The sequence below is a fragment of the Rhinopithecus roxellana genome, chromosome 14 (assembly GCF_007565055.1).
Source record: "Rhinopithecus roxellana isolate Shanxi Qingling chromosome 14, ASM756505v1, whole genome shotgun sequence".
NCBI lineage: Eukaryota > Metazoa > Chordata > Mammalia > Primates > Cercopithecidae > Rhinopithecus > Rhinopithecus roxellana.
The window spans coordinates 22,384,259-22,397,587 of record NC_044562.1 but is presented as its reverse complement, the minus strand read 5'-3'; the positions used below and the strand labels follow the sequence as shown (position 1 = coordinate 22,397,587).

Genomic DNA, 13,329 nt, shown 5'->3' with positions numbered 1-13,329 from the left:
CACTGTTCTTGCAGCCATACCAAGTAAAAGTAACAATTATCAGATTATTCCAGTGAACTGATAGAAACACAGATCTAATATAATTTCCTGGAACACACTGAATGGTTTGCTTTACTATAATCTACACAACGTTCAGAATAAGATGATAAAGCCCAGTTGTAGTACACCATTCCATTGACTATTTTTCGGAGCACCAATAACATGTATACAGTCGTTTAGCAAAGATTTTATGCTAGGAAGCTCTTAAATCCTGAGGAAATAGAAATTACAGCATAAGGTAAGTCATGTCACATTTTACTGTGGGGTCTTCTCAGTCAAATCTCTCAAATCTCATGTCTGAAATTTCCGTTTATAGGAAAAACAAAAATCTGTTTTTGGAGGGGTGTGATAAGCCCATTGAAACCTTATCAGTTGGCTTTCTGGCAATAATTGTAACAAGAGAATGTGGGTATACAGATAAGTTGAGCATTAAAATATTCTGAAGTAGGAAATGGTTTATACTTGTAACCATCTTACTGATGAAGGCCTTATATGCAGAGCTGAACACCTAATGCCTAAGGAGTTTAAGGAATTGTCATTGAAAAAAAGAATTGGCAGCAGTGTGTTCAACTCTGTGCTAGGCATTGGGCATATCAAAACGAGTCAAGCATGGTCCCTGCCCTCAAGGGGCTTGCATTTTGGCAATGGAATGAAGGAAGTGCACTGAGATGCTAAAGAAGCAATGGGGAACGGAGAAAATGAGGACAGCCATGTGCACTGCACAAGAGCAGCAGAAGGGAGCCCAAATTTCCCCCAGGGAATTCACCTCCCACACAGGGTAAACTGACCCCAGGGAGGACACCACTGGTGAAGCAGGAGCCAAGTCGAAGAGGTGCTGGGAGTGTCTAGAGCTGCACACAGTTCATCGTGACAGGAAATACTCCCAGAGGGAACCCTCGAACAGTCCCCAGTGGACCTTTCACCCCATAGGAAGTCATTTGGACTTCATGGGCAGTGGAGTCATAGGAGGATTCTAATCCAGAGGGTGACAAAATCAAGTTTGGGTGGATCTTAGATGGCAACTGGGATTTGAAACTAAAGCATCAGGTGGGAGATGCCTACTGAAAGGGTGGAGGTGGAAGACAAAGGCTGTATGAGACAGGCATAGGGCTAAAGAGGAGGTAGCCATCCAAAGTAGCCATGATTCAGCTTTCAATGTGGGGAGTGTGAGAGCAGAAGGAAAGGGCCACACAGAGCATGGAAACCTGCCTGGATGAATGGGCTCCACTCACTGAGAATCAGAACCCAGAAGTAAGCATCCCAGATTTCCAGCACGGGCACAGAACAGTTCCCATTAGGGCAATCTAGACATGTTCCAGTCTACAAGGTTGGTGGGGAGACAGGGAGAGGAGGGTTTGATAAGGATCATCTCCAATAATGGGTTAGGAGAACAACTTAAAAGCTTTGTCCATCACCTCCACAGAGAAAGACTAATTGAGGGCACATTGATATATAACCAGGTGAAGAAAATAATGGTTTAAGATAATAGGATCTTCTATTCCAATAAGTTATTTTTCCTATTTTTCTGCCCTTCTGATCCTTTAAAATTCTTTTGCAAAATTAGAGGGCAGCGTTAATGCTGCATTTAGAGACAGCTCTTGTAATACTAACATTTGAACAGTCTGATACCTTCCCAAGCTCACTTGGAGTAAACTGTCTACATAATTTAGGCTGTGTTTGTGTGGGTTCTTTTTTTTTTTAACTTATTTATTAACTTATGAAGATAATATTCTAATGCCAACATTAAAGTGTTTAAAATAATTAAACAAGCAAGATACGTTTTTGATGTTCCATTTGTCACCCTTACCTCTTCCCAGAAAATGTTCTCAGGTCAACAAGATGAACAAGTTGAACTTTTAGGAGAGTTGACTTTTGGTAATAGATACAGCTTTTTTGGAAGGAGAAAGGTAAGTATAAATAAGATTGGAATTGGCTCAAATTTTAGGTGCACAAAAATATTCAACATGCCAGAGCATGGTTTAAAAAATATTAAATGGGCCAAATGAACTAGGAAATATTTTGCTACATCAAGAAAATATTTCATCTTAAAATACACATTTTTCTTTTTACCAGAAAATACTCTTAAAATGAATTGCCACCCTGGGGACAGCCCATAGCAAAACTCATTTGAAATTTGTTCTGCATATAAGAGCTCGTTCCAAATCAAAGTTTGGCAAGGAAAACATTTCTTATAAACAAAATTTTAATTGAGTTTTTCTTCTCAATTAAGATTTTTAAGTGCATGGAAACTAAGCACTAAAATGAGTGTTGTGCTCATGAGACATTTATTTAGTTTTTTCTAAAATGCCTTTTTCTTTTAGATGAGGAAGGTGAATTTCCTAAAAATTTTTTCCCAACAAATCTTTTAAATTTAGGATTAGATCACCAAATTCCTAGCAAAATAGAAAAAGGGATCTTTTGCTTTACAGAAAAAATACTCAGTGTAAATTGACACACATTCTAAACTTTTATACAAAATACTAATGCCAAATATCAAACTGTTGCCTTGGTATGAGACTGATATAAAATACAAGAATGTCTTTAAAATTGGCAAAATGGGATGCTCCTGTAACAGCCAACCACGGGAGCATAAAATTCAAATTATAAATCGTCTTTGTTTCGTTTAAAGATAATGCCATGTCCTCCTGGTGGGGTAACCCTGACTTAAATGAATCTTCTTACCTAAGTTTAATTAAGTCGGCCCTTAATTTTCTCCCAAGTGCATAATGATAGCTCTGTCACGTCCCCGAGTGAGCTGCCATTATGTGTGTGGAGAAAAGTGTCTGTTGTGAGTGCAAAAAGCTGTGCAGGCTCTCCTGGGGAGGGGAGTGAGATGCTTTGTATGAAGCGTGTGCCTGCCTGAGTAAGCCCTATGTAGCGCCAGTCCCATTAGCACGCACACACCGGTGACACGCCGGACCCCGACTGGGGAAAAGTGGTCTGTCTGGAAGTTCCCTGCAATGGGGAGTCAATTTTTGTGAATAACTACCTTAATATTCACTAATAGCTTTTAGGCTCCTAATCTCTTATTGAATATATTTTTTTTCCATAATTGCTACTTTTCAAAAGGGTTGCCAAAGTAGGCACTTCTATTCTCTGAAAAATGCAGAAGAGAACATAATGTTTTATATTCATCTGTGATGTGTTTATGCTAATGTCGCATCTCTGGAATACGGCGACTGTGGGCCTTTCTGGCATCATGATTCATTCTCCTTTGAAACGAACTGTTAATGCTGGCAGTGTGATTTTTTTTTTTTTTTTTTTCCTCTTTAAAAAAAAGAAAATCACTTTGGGTCGTGGTTTTACCATTATTTAAAGTATATGGAAAAATAGATTACAGAGGAAATCATTCTGAAATGTTGAAAATCTCTGCTTTCTAGTTTCATTCATTGACTTGTTTATTTTTTCCTGTAAAATCCATCCAGAAGCCCACTGTATTATACAGTAATTGACTTCTATTGTTTGAGACACTGTTCACCCACAAATGAAGTTTTCAGTAATGTAATTTGTAATCTGGCCTTTATCATCTACTTGACTTTCTGAGAATTAGCATATGTTTAAATAAAGCCAGTTCTTCGGTCATCCTCAGTAAAATAAGAGTATCTAGGTTCCATCTAGACTGGGAGGTCCAAACAGATCCATCCGTGCAGCATTTGCTTAATGTGTAAAGGAACCAGAGGACTCTAGGAATAACCACGACAAAACAGAAGGAACTACTGAAAGAGAGTCCAAAATGAGCACCATGACGTCTCTTAGCACAGTCTAGGAAGTCTTAGCCCCCTAGGAAGTTTCTCTTGGCCATGTGTTGGTGAATTTCGCATTCTCTAGCTATACTTCACACAGACCTGGCACCGGCTGATTTTCTGGCGTTGGGCCTGGCTTTCTTTTAAGGTGTCTGGTGCTGGAGCAGGGGAAAACTGCAAGTCTGCTTTCACTGTTGTCAGCCAGAAGCTATACTCATTTGCAAAAAAGTGGCAAGTTCCCTGCCGGCCTTGGCATTCAAGGAATGGTGCTGCTCTGAAATCTTCCAGGCAGCTGCCGGGTGACATGAGGGCCTGCCCTCCTCCTTGGTCCCCAGCTCCTGTGTGCTACCCAGAAAACAAGAGAGAATTAGGGCTCAGACACACACAGACAACCCCAGACCCAATCAGGGACACACCCAGGTTTGGGTCTGATCTTAACATTTTTTCCTTAGATTATTCTATAAAGAATAAAATACAAGCTGCTGAAAAGGAGCCGTAGTCAGTGTGGTGAGTATGCACACAAATTGGCTCCAGTTTCACCGACGGCTGACGCAAATTCATCTTCTAAATTCTACCCATGTGATCAAAATCAATCCCAGTGTTTTTAAAAGATAATGGCCCTGCATCCCAACAGGCTATGGTTTGCAACAGCCTCTGTGACCTTATGTCCTAAGTGCAGAGTGCTCCGAATTACTGTCCAATCCAGACAGAAAGGACGGGAGAAGGTGTTAGGAAATGGTGAATGTGCCAGGGTTCAAGAGCATGGGACTCACCATCAGGAATGAATACCCAATCCAGAGGCTCCTCCAGGTCTGCGGACATGGGGGGATGGACTGGTCCTGGCTGTGCACCGCCACCGCCTGGGCCGGGGCCTCGCATACCGCACAGCGGCTGACATAGGGGCGGATCGCCTCTTCAGAGAGTGGCATCATGGGGAGGGGTGCAGCGCTGGCCAGCCAGTAGGATCTGTCGTTTCTCTGGGCATAGTGGCACACCTGGTGGATGTTGCAGTAGGCAAAGGGCAGCGTGCTAAACACGGGAAGGCAAGACCCTGCCAGACCTTGGGAAGGAAGAAGAGACAGCTGGTGTCCAAGCACCCCCCATGCAGGTGTTCCCAAACCCTTCCTTCCTCCATCTGGCCTTTGCAGATACGTGTTCTGGAATCTGGAGGCCCTCGCCAAAGCCTACTTCTGTGGTGGGGAAGCCATTTCTGACACCTCCCTGGTCCTGTGGGCCAGCCCTCATCCCCTCATCCCTCATTCATGAGCCAAGCAGGAGGGCAGGTGCTGGAGGTGAGCACCGAGCACATCTCTGTGTTCAGGAAGCTCATGGCCTAGCGGGGAACTGGATGAGCAAACAAGCAATGAAAATATAGCACAACAAGCCCTAAGAATGAGAAGTGTAGGGTTCTGGGACCTCAAGGAAGGATAACTGGAATATGTGATTTTAAGTTAGGACTTGAAATATGAAAAGGATTTAGCCAGGCTTGGAGATGGTGGTAGTGACTACTCAAAAGAGAGATACAGCGTCAGAGGGGGCCGGAGATAGGGGAGCGTGGAGCTCAGAGAACTCAGACATGTTCAGTGCAGGGAATGTGAGGAGAGGGTGTCTGTATTGTCTGTCTGTCTCAGGGGTGTCCAGTGATAAATCAGACCATTGGATGTGACCTTTGTCAATCTCGTTAAGGAGTTTGGACTTTATCCCAAGAGTTCTGCAGAGTTTTAAGATGTGTGCTCTGGTTAGACCAAGGGGGGAGAAGCAAGACTGATTATACAAACACCAGGCAGGAAAGAAATTGATGGCAGAGGGAGAGGAGGAGAGAAGGAAACTGATTCAGGATATTAAACATCACTTCCTCCTTTATCCTGTGCTCCAAGAAACTGGCCCCTTGTGATGGGAAAGGCCATGCCAAACCCAAGGGAGAAATGCAGGGGATGTATAAGTAGTTGCCACACCAGGTTTGCACTCTTTGACCACCCTCATTAACAGCTGGGGTCACTGCCTAGTGAGAGTAATGGCAAGCACCTCACCGTCAACTGTCCCCGTCAGCATATCCTTCCTGCACCTTCCATTCTAACCATGATTTTCTTGGAAAGACAGTGTTTCCCAGCAGCCAGGTACTTAAGCCTTTGACGTAAAATCAGTCCCTGCAGCTTGCAAATTTACTATTGAAAATTGACAAGGGCTGGGTGCGGTGGCTCACACCTGTAATCCCAGCACTATGGGAGGCCAAGGCGGGCAGATCACCTGAGGTCAGGTATTCGAGACCAACCTAGCCAACATGGCAAAGAAATACAAAAATTACCCAGGCATAGTGGCACAAGCCTGTAGTCTCAGCTACTCAGGAGGCTGAGGCAGGAGAATCGCTTGAACCCTGGAGGCGGAGGTTGCAGTGAGCCAAGATCGTGCCACTGCACTCACTCCCGCCTGGGCAACAGAGCAAGGCTCCATCTCAAAAAAGACAAGAAAGGAAAAGAAAATTGACAAAGAGCACCAAGAGATGACCCTCAAAATAAACTTCTGTAATTTAAGAACAAATTGTAGTAGGGTAGGGAGTTGATGCTGGCAAGTGCTGTAACATAACCATCAGGGTGCTGTGGCTGCACCACTTTACATATAAGTACAGGAACTGACCACATTCTGGTTAATTTACATTTAGAAGCAAAAAGTACATTTGATAACAGAGTTACATTTAACTTACTGAGGAAGAATCATTTTTATAACACTAATAATATACTTATTAGCCAGATAATATACTTATTATAGCCAGATAATAATTATAGCCAGAATGAGCTTCTTTGACACTTCATAGGATCATAATTTTAAAGGATTAGCTGAGAATGAGCATGCCAGTGTTTTTTTTAAAAAGTCAGAATAATCCCATATAAGATTAGTGATCATTTAAGGTGTTGATGAATCAGTAAAATTAATCCCAAATTTTACTCTTCAGGCAATGGACATGGGTGATCCTGTATCCATACCAAGGTCTTGATTGTGAGCTTTCTCTTGTCCTTCCAGGTATAACAGACTATACCCAGTCCAGAGCCTGGGCATGCCCAGGGGGCAGGTGGGCTCCTGGTCTGTCTGACTGTGGAGAACCAGTAGGAAGCCACTGAGGTATCCAGCGCCAAACCCTTTGGGCCCAGGATCCCCAGTGGGACCAGGAGGCCCTGGAGGAACAAAGAAAAAAAAACGAAGGCAGGTTAGGGGGTTCGGTTTAACAAATACATTAAGCACCTCTGTTCTGGCACTGTGCTAAGCACTCAGGGAGCAGAGGGGAGCATGACTCAGCCCCTCCCCGCCTTCTGGAATGTACACAGCTGCACAGCCAAGGTACACACAACTCAGTCAGCAAGTATTTGTTCCAAGCAACTCCTAGGTGCCTGGGCTACATTAGCATAAAGACAAAAAACAGAGAAAAATCCCTGCCCTCCTAGATCTTGCATTACACTTGAGGAAGAGAAATAAGAAACAATAAGCACAACAAAAAGGTAAGTTATGAAATACGCTAGGAAGAAAAGAACGAGGACAGTGTAATGACACACCGCAAGTGTGGACTCCCCAGACTGAACTGCAGAAGAGGTGCTTCCCAAAGTCGGTCTTTCTTATACCTCCCAGACCTCTTCCCTGGTTCCAGCATATTGTCAGCTTCATTCTGAGAAGGGCAAAGGCTTGGGATCCACATCTACAAGTGTGGCTCTCTTCTTTGAGAAGAGAGGGAAATGGAAGGAAGGCCTCATTCTAGCATTGTTGTTGGCAGATGGGAAACCAACAGTTCTAGAGAGCGTGAGCAGGGTCTGTATCCTCCAGCACCTCTAAAGCACTGAACTATTGAAGAAGGCCAGGAGCTGTTTCTAATTACCAAGAGCAAAAGGTGAAGTTAGACATTGAAACCAAAAGGTATTTTGTTTTTGTGTTCTACTCTTGGTTCTGCAAGACTGGCAGGTTCTCCCTGTCTACACTGTCAACCAGAGATGACAAAGCGGTACCCTGTGGACTGAATCAGGCCTGCTCATGTGTTTTGACCTGTAAGGATTTTACAAGTTGATATTTTGAACTTGAAAAGAGCAGAGTGTAGGCCCACATTTCTGTAGACTATAATTGGCTGGAGCTGAGCTGCAGCTTTTAGCCAAAGCTCCATTCTGCTACAGACCCCACCCAGCCCTCCTCATTCATTTCTACCCACTACTAACCTGGTACAGGAGTTTGCACCCCTGGCCAGGTACTCTCTGGGGATGGGATTGTGTCTTGGGCTCTTTGGATCCATGTGCCTAACGAGCTTCCTGGTGCATTGTTTCACACTTCTATTCTGAAGAGTCCTAGCTCCCCTTTCCCAACACCACTTCCCCCCCGCTTTTTTTTTTTTAAGAAAGAGCCCTGTTTCCTACATCAGTGTACTAATAGTTATATGATAAGATGATGTGAACTCAGGAAATCAGGCAATTCGGCCACTTACAGAGGGTGAGAACACACACATCATCCCTAAGGTCTTCATCACAGCCTCTCAGGGGTGACCCCACGGCCACCAGGCTGACAGTCCCTTCATGACCTTGGAAAGTGAACCGCAGAAATGGCCAATACTTCGATGATGATGTATAGCAGTTTGGGAAAATACTGAATAGGATGCAGGGCCTTGTCTAGGTTTTATGATGGTTTAGCATCAGTTAGATCATAGGAGATGCATCCCACTCTGTTCTCATTGCTTCTGTCTCTGATACCTGGTGAGTCAGCATCTAAGGCAAATGATCTGAATAGGATCCTGTTTGGAAAGCCACTTGAGAGGTCAGAGATTTTGTATACAACTCTAAGATTTACAGTGTCAGAGAAAAGAGGAGAGACTGAAACTCTACCTGGTCCTCCGGGATAGCCGTCTTCTCCTGTGTCACCTTTACGTCCGGGAGGCCCAGGAGACCCAGGAATGCCATCCATGCCCCTCCTGCCGTCCAGCCCAGGCTCTCCTTTGCACCCTGCACAAAAGTTTATGATGCTGGTGGTGAAAGCAACCATGACACCTGCTAGCATTTACCGTGCCTATACCATGTGCCCGCCCCAGGCTTCCTTCCCACTTTGGCTGCATGCATCAGCTCGTTCAGTCTTTGCGATGATAGGAAGTTGGCATTTTACTATCACCGCTTGCAGTTGGGGTAACTGAGGCTCTGAGAGGTCAAATAATTTGCTTAAGGGCTGGGCCAGGATTTGAAGCCAGACCAGGGAGATGCTGAGAGACAGGTTTTCACATTTTCTTCATCGTCTTGTATATTTGACTTAAAAAAAAAAAAAAAAAAAAAAAAAAAACTACTGAACATGTATGGCATTTATAATAAATATGTTCCTTAATAATGATTGTTTAAAAGCCTAGATGGAGAAATGAATGAAATTTATTTGGTTTCATTTGGGGTCACATTAAATCTGGAGCATGATAGGTGCAGCAATTTTTAAAAACAGCTTTTTACTGAGTGTTTACAATGTGCTAGGTACGATGCTCATCCCTGTATGTGGATTGTCCGGTTCAGTCTTGCCAGCAGCCATATGACTAGGTACTCGTACGTGCCAGTGGTACCAGTGAAGAGACTGGGGCTCACAAAGGTCACAGAGCCAGTCACATGTGGAGAGGAAACTTGGGCCCAAGAGGGTGAAGTGCAAATGGCCATCAAGCACCAGACCCTGCCCCTGACAAGCTGCAGAGCTCTGGATATAACCTGGGGGACTCGGCCGCAGTTGGGGTAATCCTTGAGGGGTTCTCTAAGTATGCAGTTACTTTTTTGTCAAGGCCTCAATTCATTAGCCACCATCTCCCTTCAGTCAGGGGAGCGCACACACAATAATTGTCTTTGGACGAGTCTATTGCTATTACACCTAATTTCCTGAATTACTAGCCTTCTCCAGATTTCCAGTCTCTACTTATTATTCTATTCGCTTTCTATTCTCTCTCTCCTACAGAGTAGCCTGGTATGGGCTGATCTGTGTACCCCCAAATTTCATATGTTGAAGTCCTAGCCCCCATATCTCAGAATGTGACTGTATTTGGAGACAGTACCTTTAAGGAGGTGATTCTGTTCAATGAGGCTGTTAGGCTGGGCCCTAATCCAGGCTGACTAGTCTCCTTAGGCAAGGAGAAAATTTGGACAGGGAAAGGGACCCCGGGGATCCATGTCCCTGGAATGGCACAGAGGAGAGGCCATGTGAGGACACAGGAAGATGGTGGCATCCGCAAGCCACAGAGGGAGGGCTTGGGAGAAACCAGCCCTGTCGTGGCTCCTTGATCTTGGATTTCTGCATCTAGAACTACCTGTTGTTTAAGCCACCATGTCGGTGATACTTTGTTGTGGCAGCCCGAGCAGACCAACACATCGCCTAAAATCAAACATTAAGTCAAAGGGGCTTGCTTAAGTGGCTTTCACTCTTGCCTCCGCCCTCCAGTGACTGGGGGATGATGACAAAGCTGAGGATGCCAGTCAACTGAGGAATTCATGGAGCCTCCCTCCCCTATCCTACTAAGGGACCAGCCTTGCCTGATAACCATTAAATGAGTCTGTTAACACAGACACTGACCGAAACCCTCTGCCCTTAAAGCAGCAACCCTGTCATGAAAAGGATGCATGGAGGGTTAAGGAGGTTTGACTTGGTGTTGCAAGCTACCAGGAATCAAAGATTTCCCACACAGGCCCCTCCCTGTCCCTCAGTGGCCCCAGGTGAGGCCCTGACTGTGCATCCACACATAGTAGAGTAGCTAACTTGCCTAGAGCAACCCTGGACTCTAATCTTCCTCCTCCAATCCACCTGAGCAACATCAATAGGAAACACAGGACTAAACAGCACAATGACACAGTCACTACTGCTCCTGAGAACAGAGACATTCTGCAACACTGGCTCACACTTTGGTAGCAATCAGTATCTGCCTTGGTAGGTCTGGGGTGGGGCCTGAGAATCTGCATTTCTAGAAGTCTCCAGGTGATGCTGATGCTGCCAGTCCCAGGAACCACACTTCGAGAACAAATGCTGTAGATGATTTAACTTTAAAACTCTTTCCGGTGATGACCTTAGTGGCATATTTTGAAAATCCTACATTTCTGCCTATTCTTGAAACCAGAAATTCTACTCAGGGAATTTAGTTTAAAGAAACAACAATAATAGCAAACACATGTACTGTTTATTCTGTGTCAGGTCGTGTTCTAAGTGCTTTTTATGTTAGTGAATCCACATAATCCTCACAATCAGCCCTTCTTACAGACCAGGAAACTGAGTCATGGGTTATGTGGTAGAGCCAGAGTTATGAACACATGTCATCTATTTCCAGAATCTCTACTCTTTTTTTTTTTTTTTTCCAGATGGAGTCTCGCTCTATCGCCCTGGCTAGAGTAGAGTGGCAGTATCTCAGCTCACTGCAGCCTCTGCCTTCCGGATTCAAGCGATTCTCCTGCCTCCCCAAAAGGCTAAAGGTACAGCCTCCCGAGTAGCTGGGACTACAGGCATGCGCCACCATGCCTGGCTAATTTTTTTTTTTTTTTTTTGAGATGGAGTCTCACTCTGTTGGCCATGCTGGAGTGCGGTGGCATAACCTCAGCTCACTGCAACCTCCGCCTCTTGGGTTCAAGCGATTCTCCTGCCTCAGAGCTGGGACTACAGGTGCACGCCACCACACCCAGCTAATTTTTTTGTGATTTTAGTAGAGATTGGGTTTCACCATGTTGGCCAGGCTGGTCTTGAACTCCTGACCTCAGGTGATCTGCCCACCTCAGCCTCCCATAGTACTGGGATTATAGGCGTGAGCCACCACACCCTGCCCTTATTTCCAGAACCTCTATTCTTATCCATTACACTATTTCTTCATGATAATCAGGGATGCACATACGTAAGATATCATTACCAGTTGCTTATCGTAGTGAGAAAGTGGAAACTCCTTAAATCAGAGTAGTTACTGGACTAGCAGCAGCAGTGGCAGCACCTGGGAACGTGCTAGAAATAAAGACTCTCAGAGCCCTCTCCTTACCTAACAAATCAGGTCTAGGGTGGGCCCCAGCGAGCTGCGTTTCAACAAGCTCTTCAGGGATTCTGATGGTCCGTGAAGCTCGAGAACCAAAGCCTTAAATATTCCTTGTGACGCCCCCTCCGTACCCCCAGGTTCAGCTCCCCTTTTAGAAATTCCCACATTACCCCTTGTTAACACTCAACACTTCCGAACTGACTCGCTCCATGTCTTCATTTTCTGCTAGCCTGTGGCTCCAAAAAGCAGGGCCTTGCTGGATTAACTTATTTCTAGCAGAGCAGCTAGCAGCAAACCAATCAATAATTGGTGAAGGCAGTGGTTAAATAAATTGTGGCACAATCAGATATGGCAATGTTCCTCAGCTACTACAGATAATATTGTAGGAAAATATGTAATGACATAGAAGTAAGGTTAAGAACAGTTTGCCAAAGAGTCTGCCTAGGATGATCATGCGGCAATAAAACTAGAAAAATACCCAGGCAATTGTGTCTTTTAAAAGTGTGTTTAGGGTTTTTTTGTTGTTTTGTTTTGTTTTTTTGAGACAGAGTCTCACTCTGTCACCCAGGCTGGAGTGCAGTGGCACGATCTCGGTTCACTGCAAGCTCCGCCTCCCAGGTTCACGCCATTCTCCTGCCTCAGCCTCCTGAGTAGCTGGGACTACTAGCTGGTGGCGCCCGCCACCACGCCCGGCTAATTTTTTTGTATTTTTAGTAGAGACGGGGTTTCACTGTGTTAGCCAGGATGGTCTCCATCTCCTGACCTCGTGATCCACCTCCACCTCGGCCGCCCAAAGTGCTGGGATTACAGGCATGAACCACCATGCCTGGCCAAAGTGTGTTTAAAGTTACCTTTTTTTTTCTTTTGTAATAAAGTTTTTTTTTTTCCCCTTCACCAAATGCCTCCCCAAAGGCTAAAGGTGCATCTCCCATCTCCTGCCACATCCCTCTCTAGGTAAATGGTCTTCAACATTGGGTGGTTCTGCACTGCCGCCCCCCACCCCCCAGCAGACACTTGGCAATATCTGGAGGCACTTTTGATCCTCAAATGGAGGAAGAGGTCATTACTGGCATCTAGTAGGATAGGGGCGAGAGATGCTGCTCGACATCCTAGAATCCACCAAACAGCCCTCCAGGATAAAGAATCATAGGGCCCCAAATGTCAGTAGCACTGAGGTTGAGAAACCGCTCCACACAGTAGGCTACATCCAAGAGTCATGTATTCATTCACCAAATGTTTACCAAACACCCTCCATGACCCAGGCCTGTGTGTGGTTATCACACTGAATAAAACAATATCCTGCCCTCAAGCTTCTTATGGTCTCTAGAACGGTGGTTGGCAAATTACAGCCTGTGGGCCATTTACTGCCCATTTTAGTAACCCCAGTTACAGTGGAACACATGCATTCATTTACGTGTTATCTACCGCTATGCTGCAGCAACAAGGTTGAGGGGTCGCAGCAAAGATCATCTGACTCCAAAGCCGAAGCAGGGGACTAAAGTGCTCGGGTGATGAGGTAGATGTCTCACTTCCTGCCCTTGGTTCCACATGCCCCACTGCTTG

General features: G+C 45.0%; 2 protein-coding genes across 2 annotated transcripts in view; one reads left to right on the top strand and one right to left on the bottom strand.

Annotated features, from left to right (window-relative positions):
* RHBDD1 (rhomboid domain containing 1) overlaps positions 1-11,125 on the top strand; it is a 180,826-nt gene extending 169,701 nt beyond the window's left edge. The window contains exon 8 of the mRNA XM_030916558.1: positions 11,111-11,125. The gene's annotated coding sequence lies outside the window, so the exon portion shown is untranslated. The remainder of the gene's footprint in view (positions 1-11,110) is intronic.
* The window catches only part of COL4A4 (collagen type IV alpha 4 chain), a 133,761-nt gene continuing 123,766 nt past the window's right edge, over positions 3,335-13,329 (bottom strand). Inside the window, exons 44-47 of the mRNA XM_010375626.2 lie at positions 8,633-8,749; positions 6,764-6,952; positions 4,556-4,842; positions 3,335-4,127 (exon numbers count right to left, since the gene is read on the bottom strand). Of these exons, the coding sequence (XP_010373928.2) occupies positions 3,864-4,127; positions 4,556-4,842; positions 6,764-6,952; positions 8,633-8,749 (857 nt within the window). The 3' untranslated portion in view covers positions 3,335-3,863. The remainder of the gene's footprint in view (positions 4,128-4,555; positions 4,843-6,763; positions 6,953-8,632; positions 8,750-13,329) is intronic.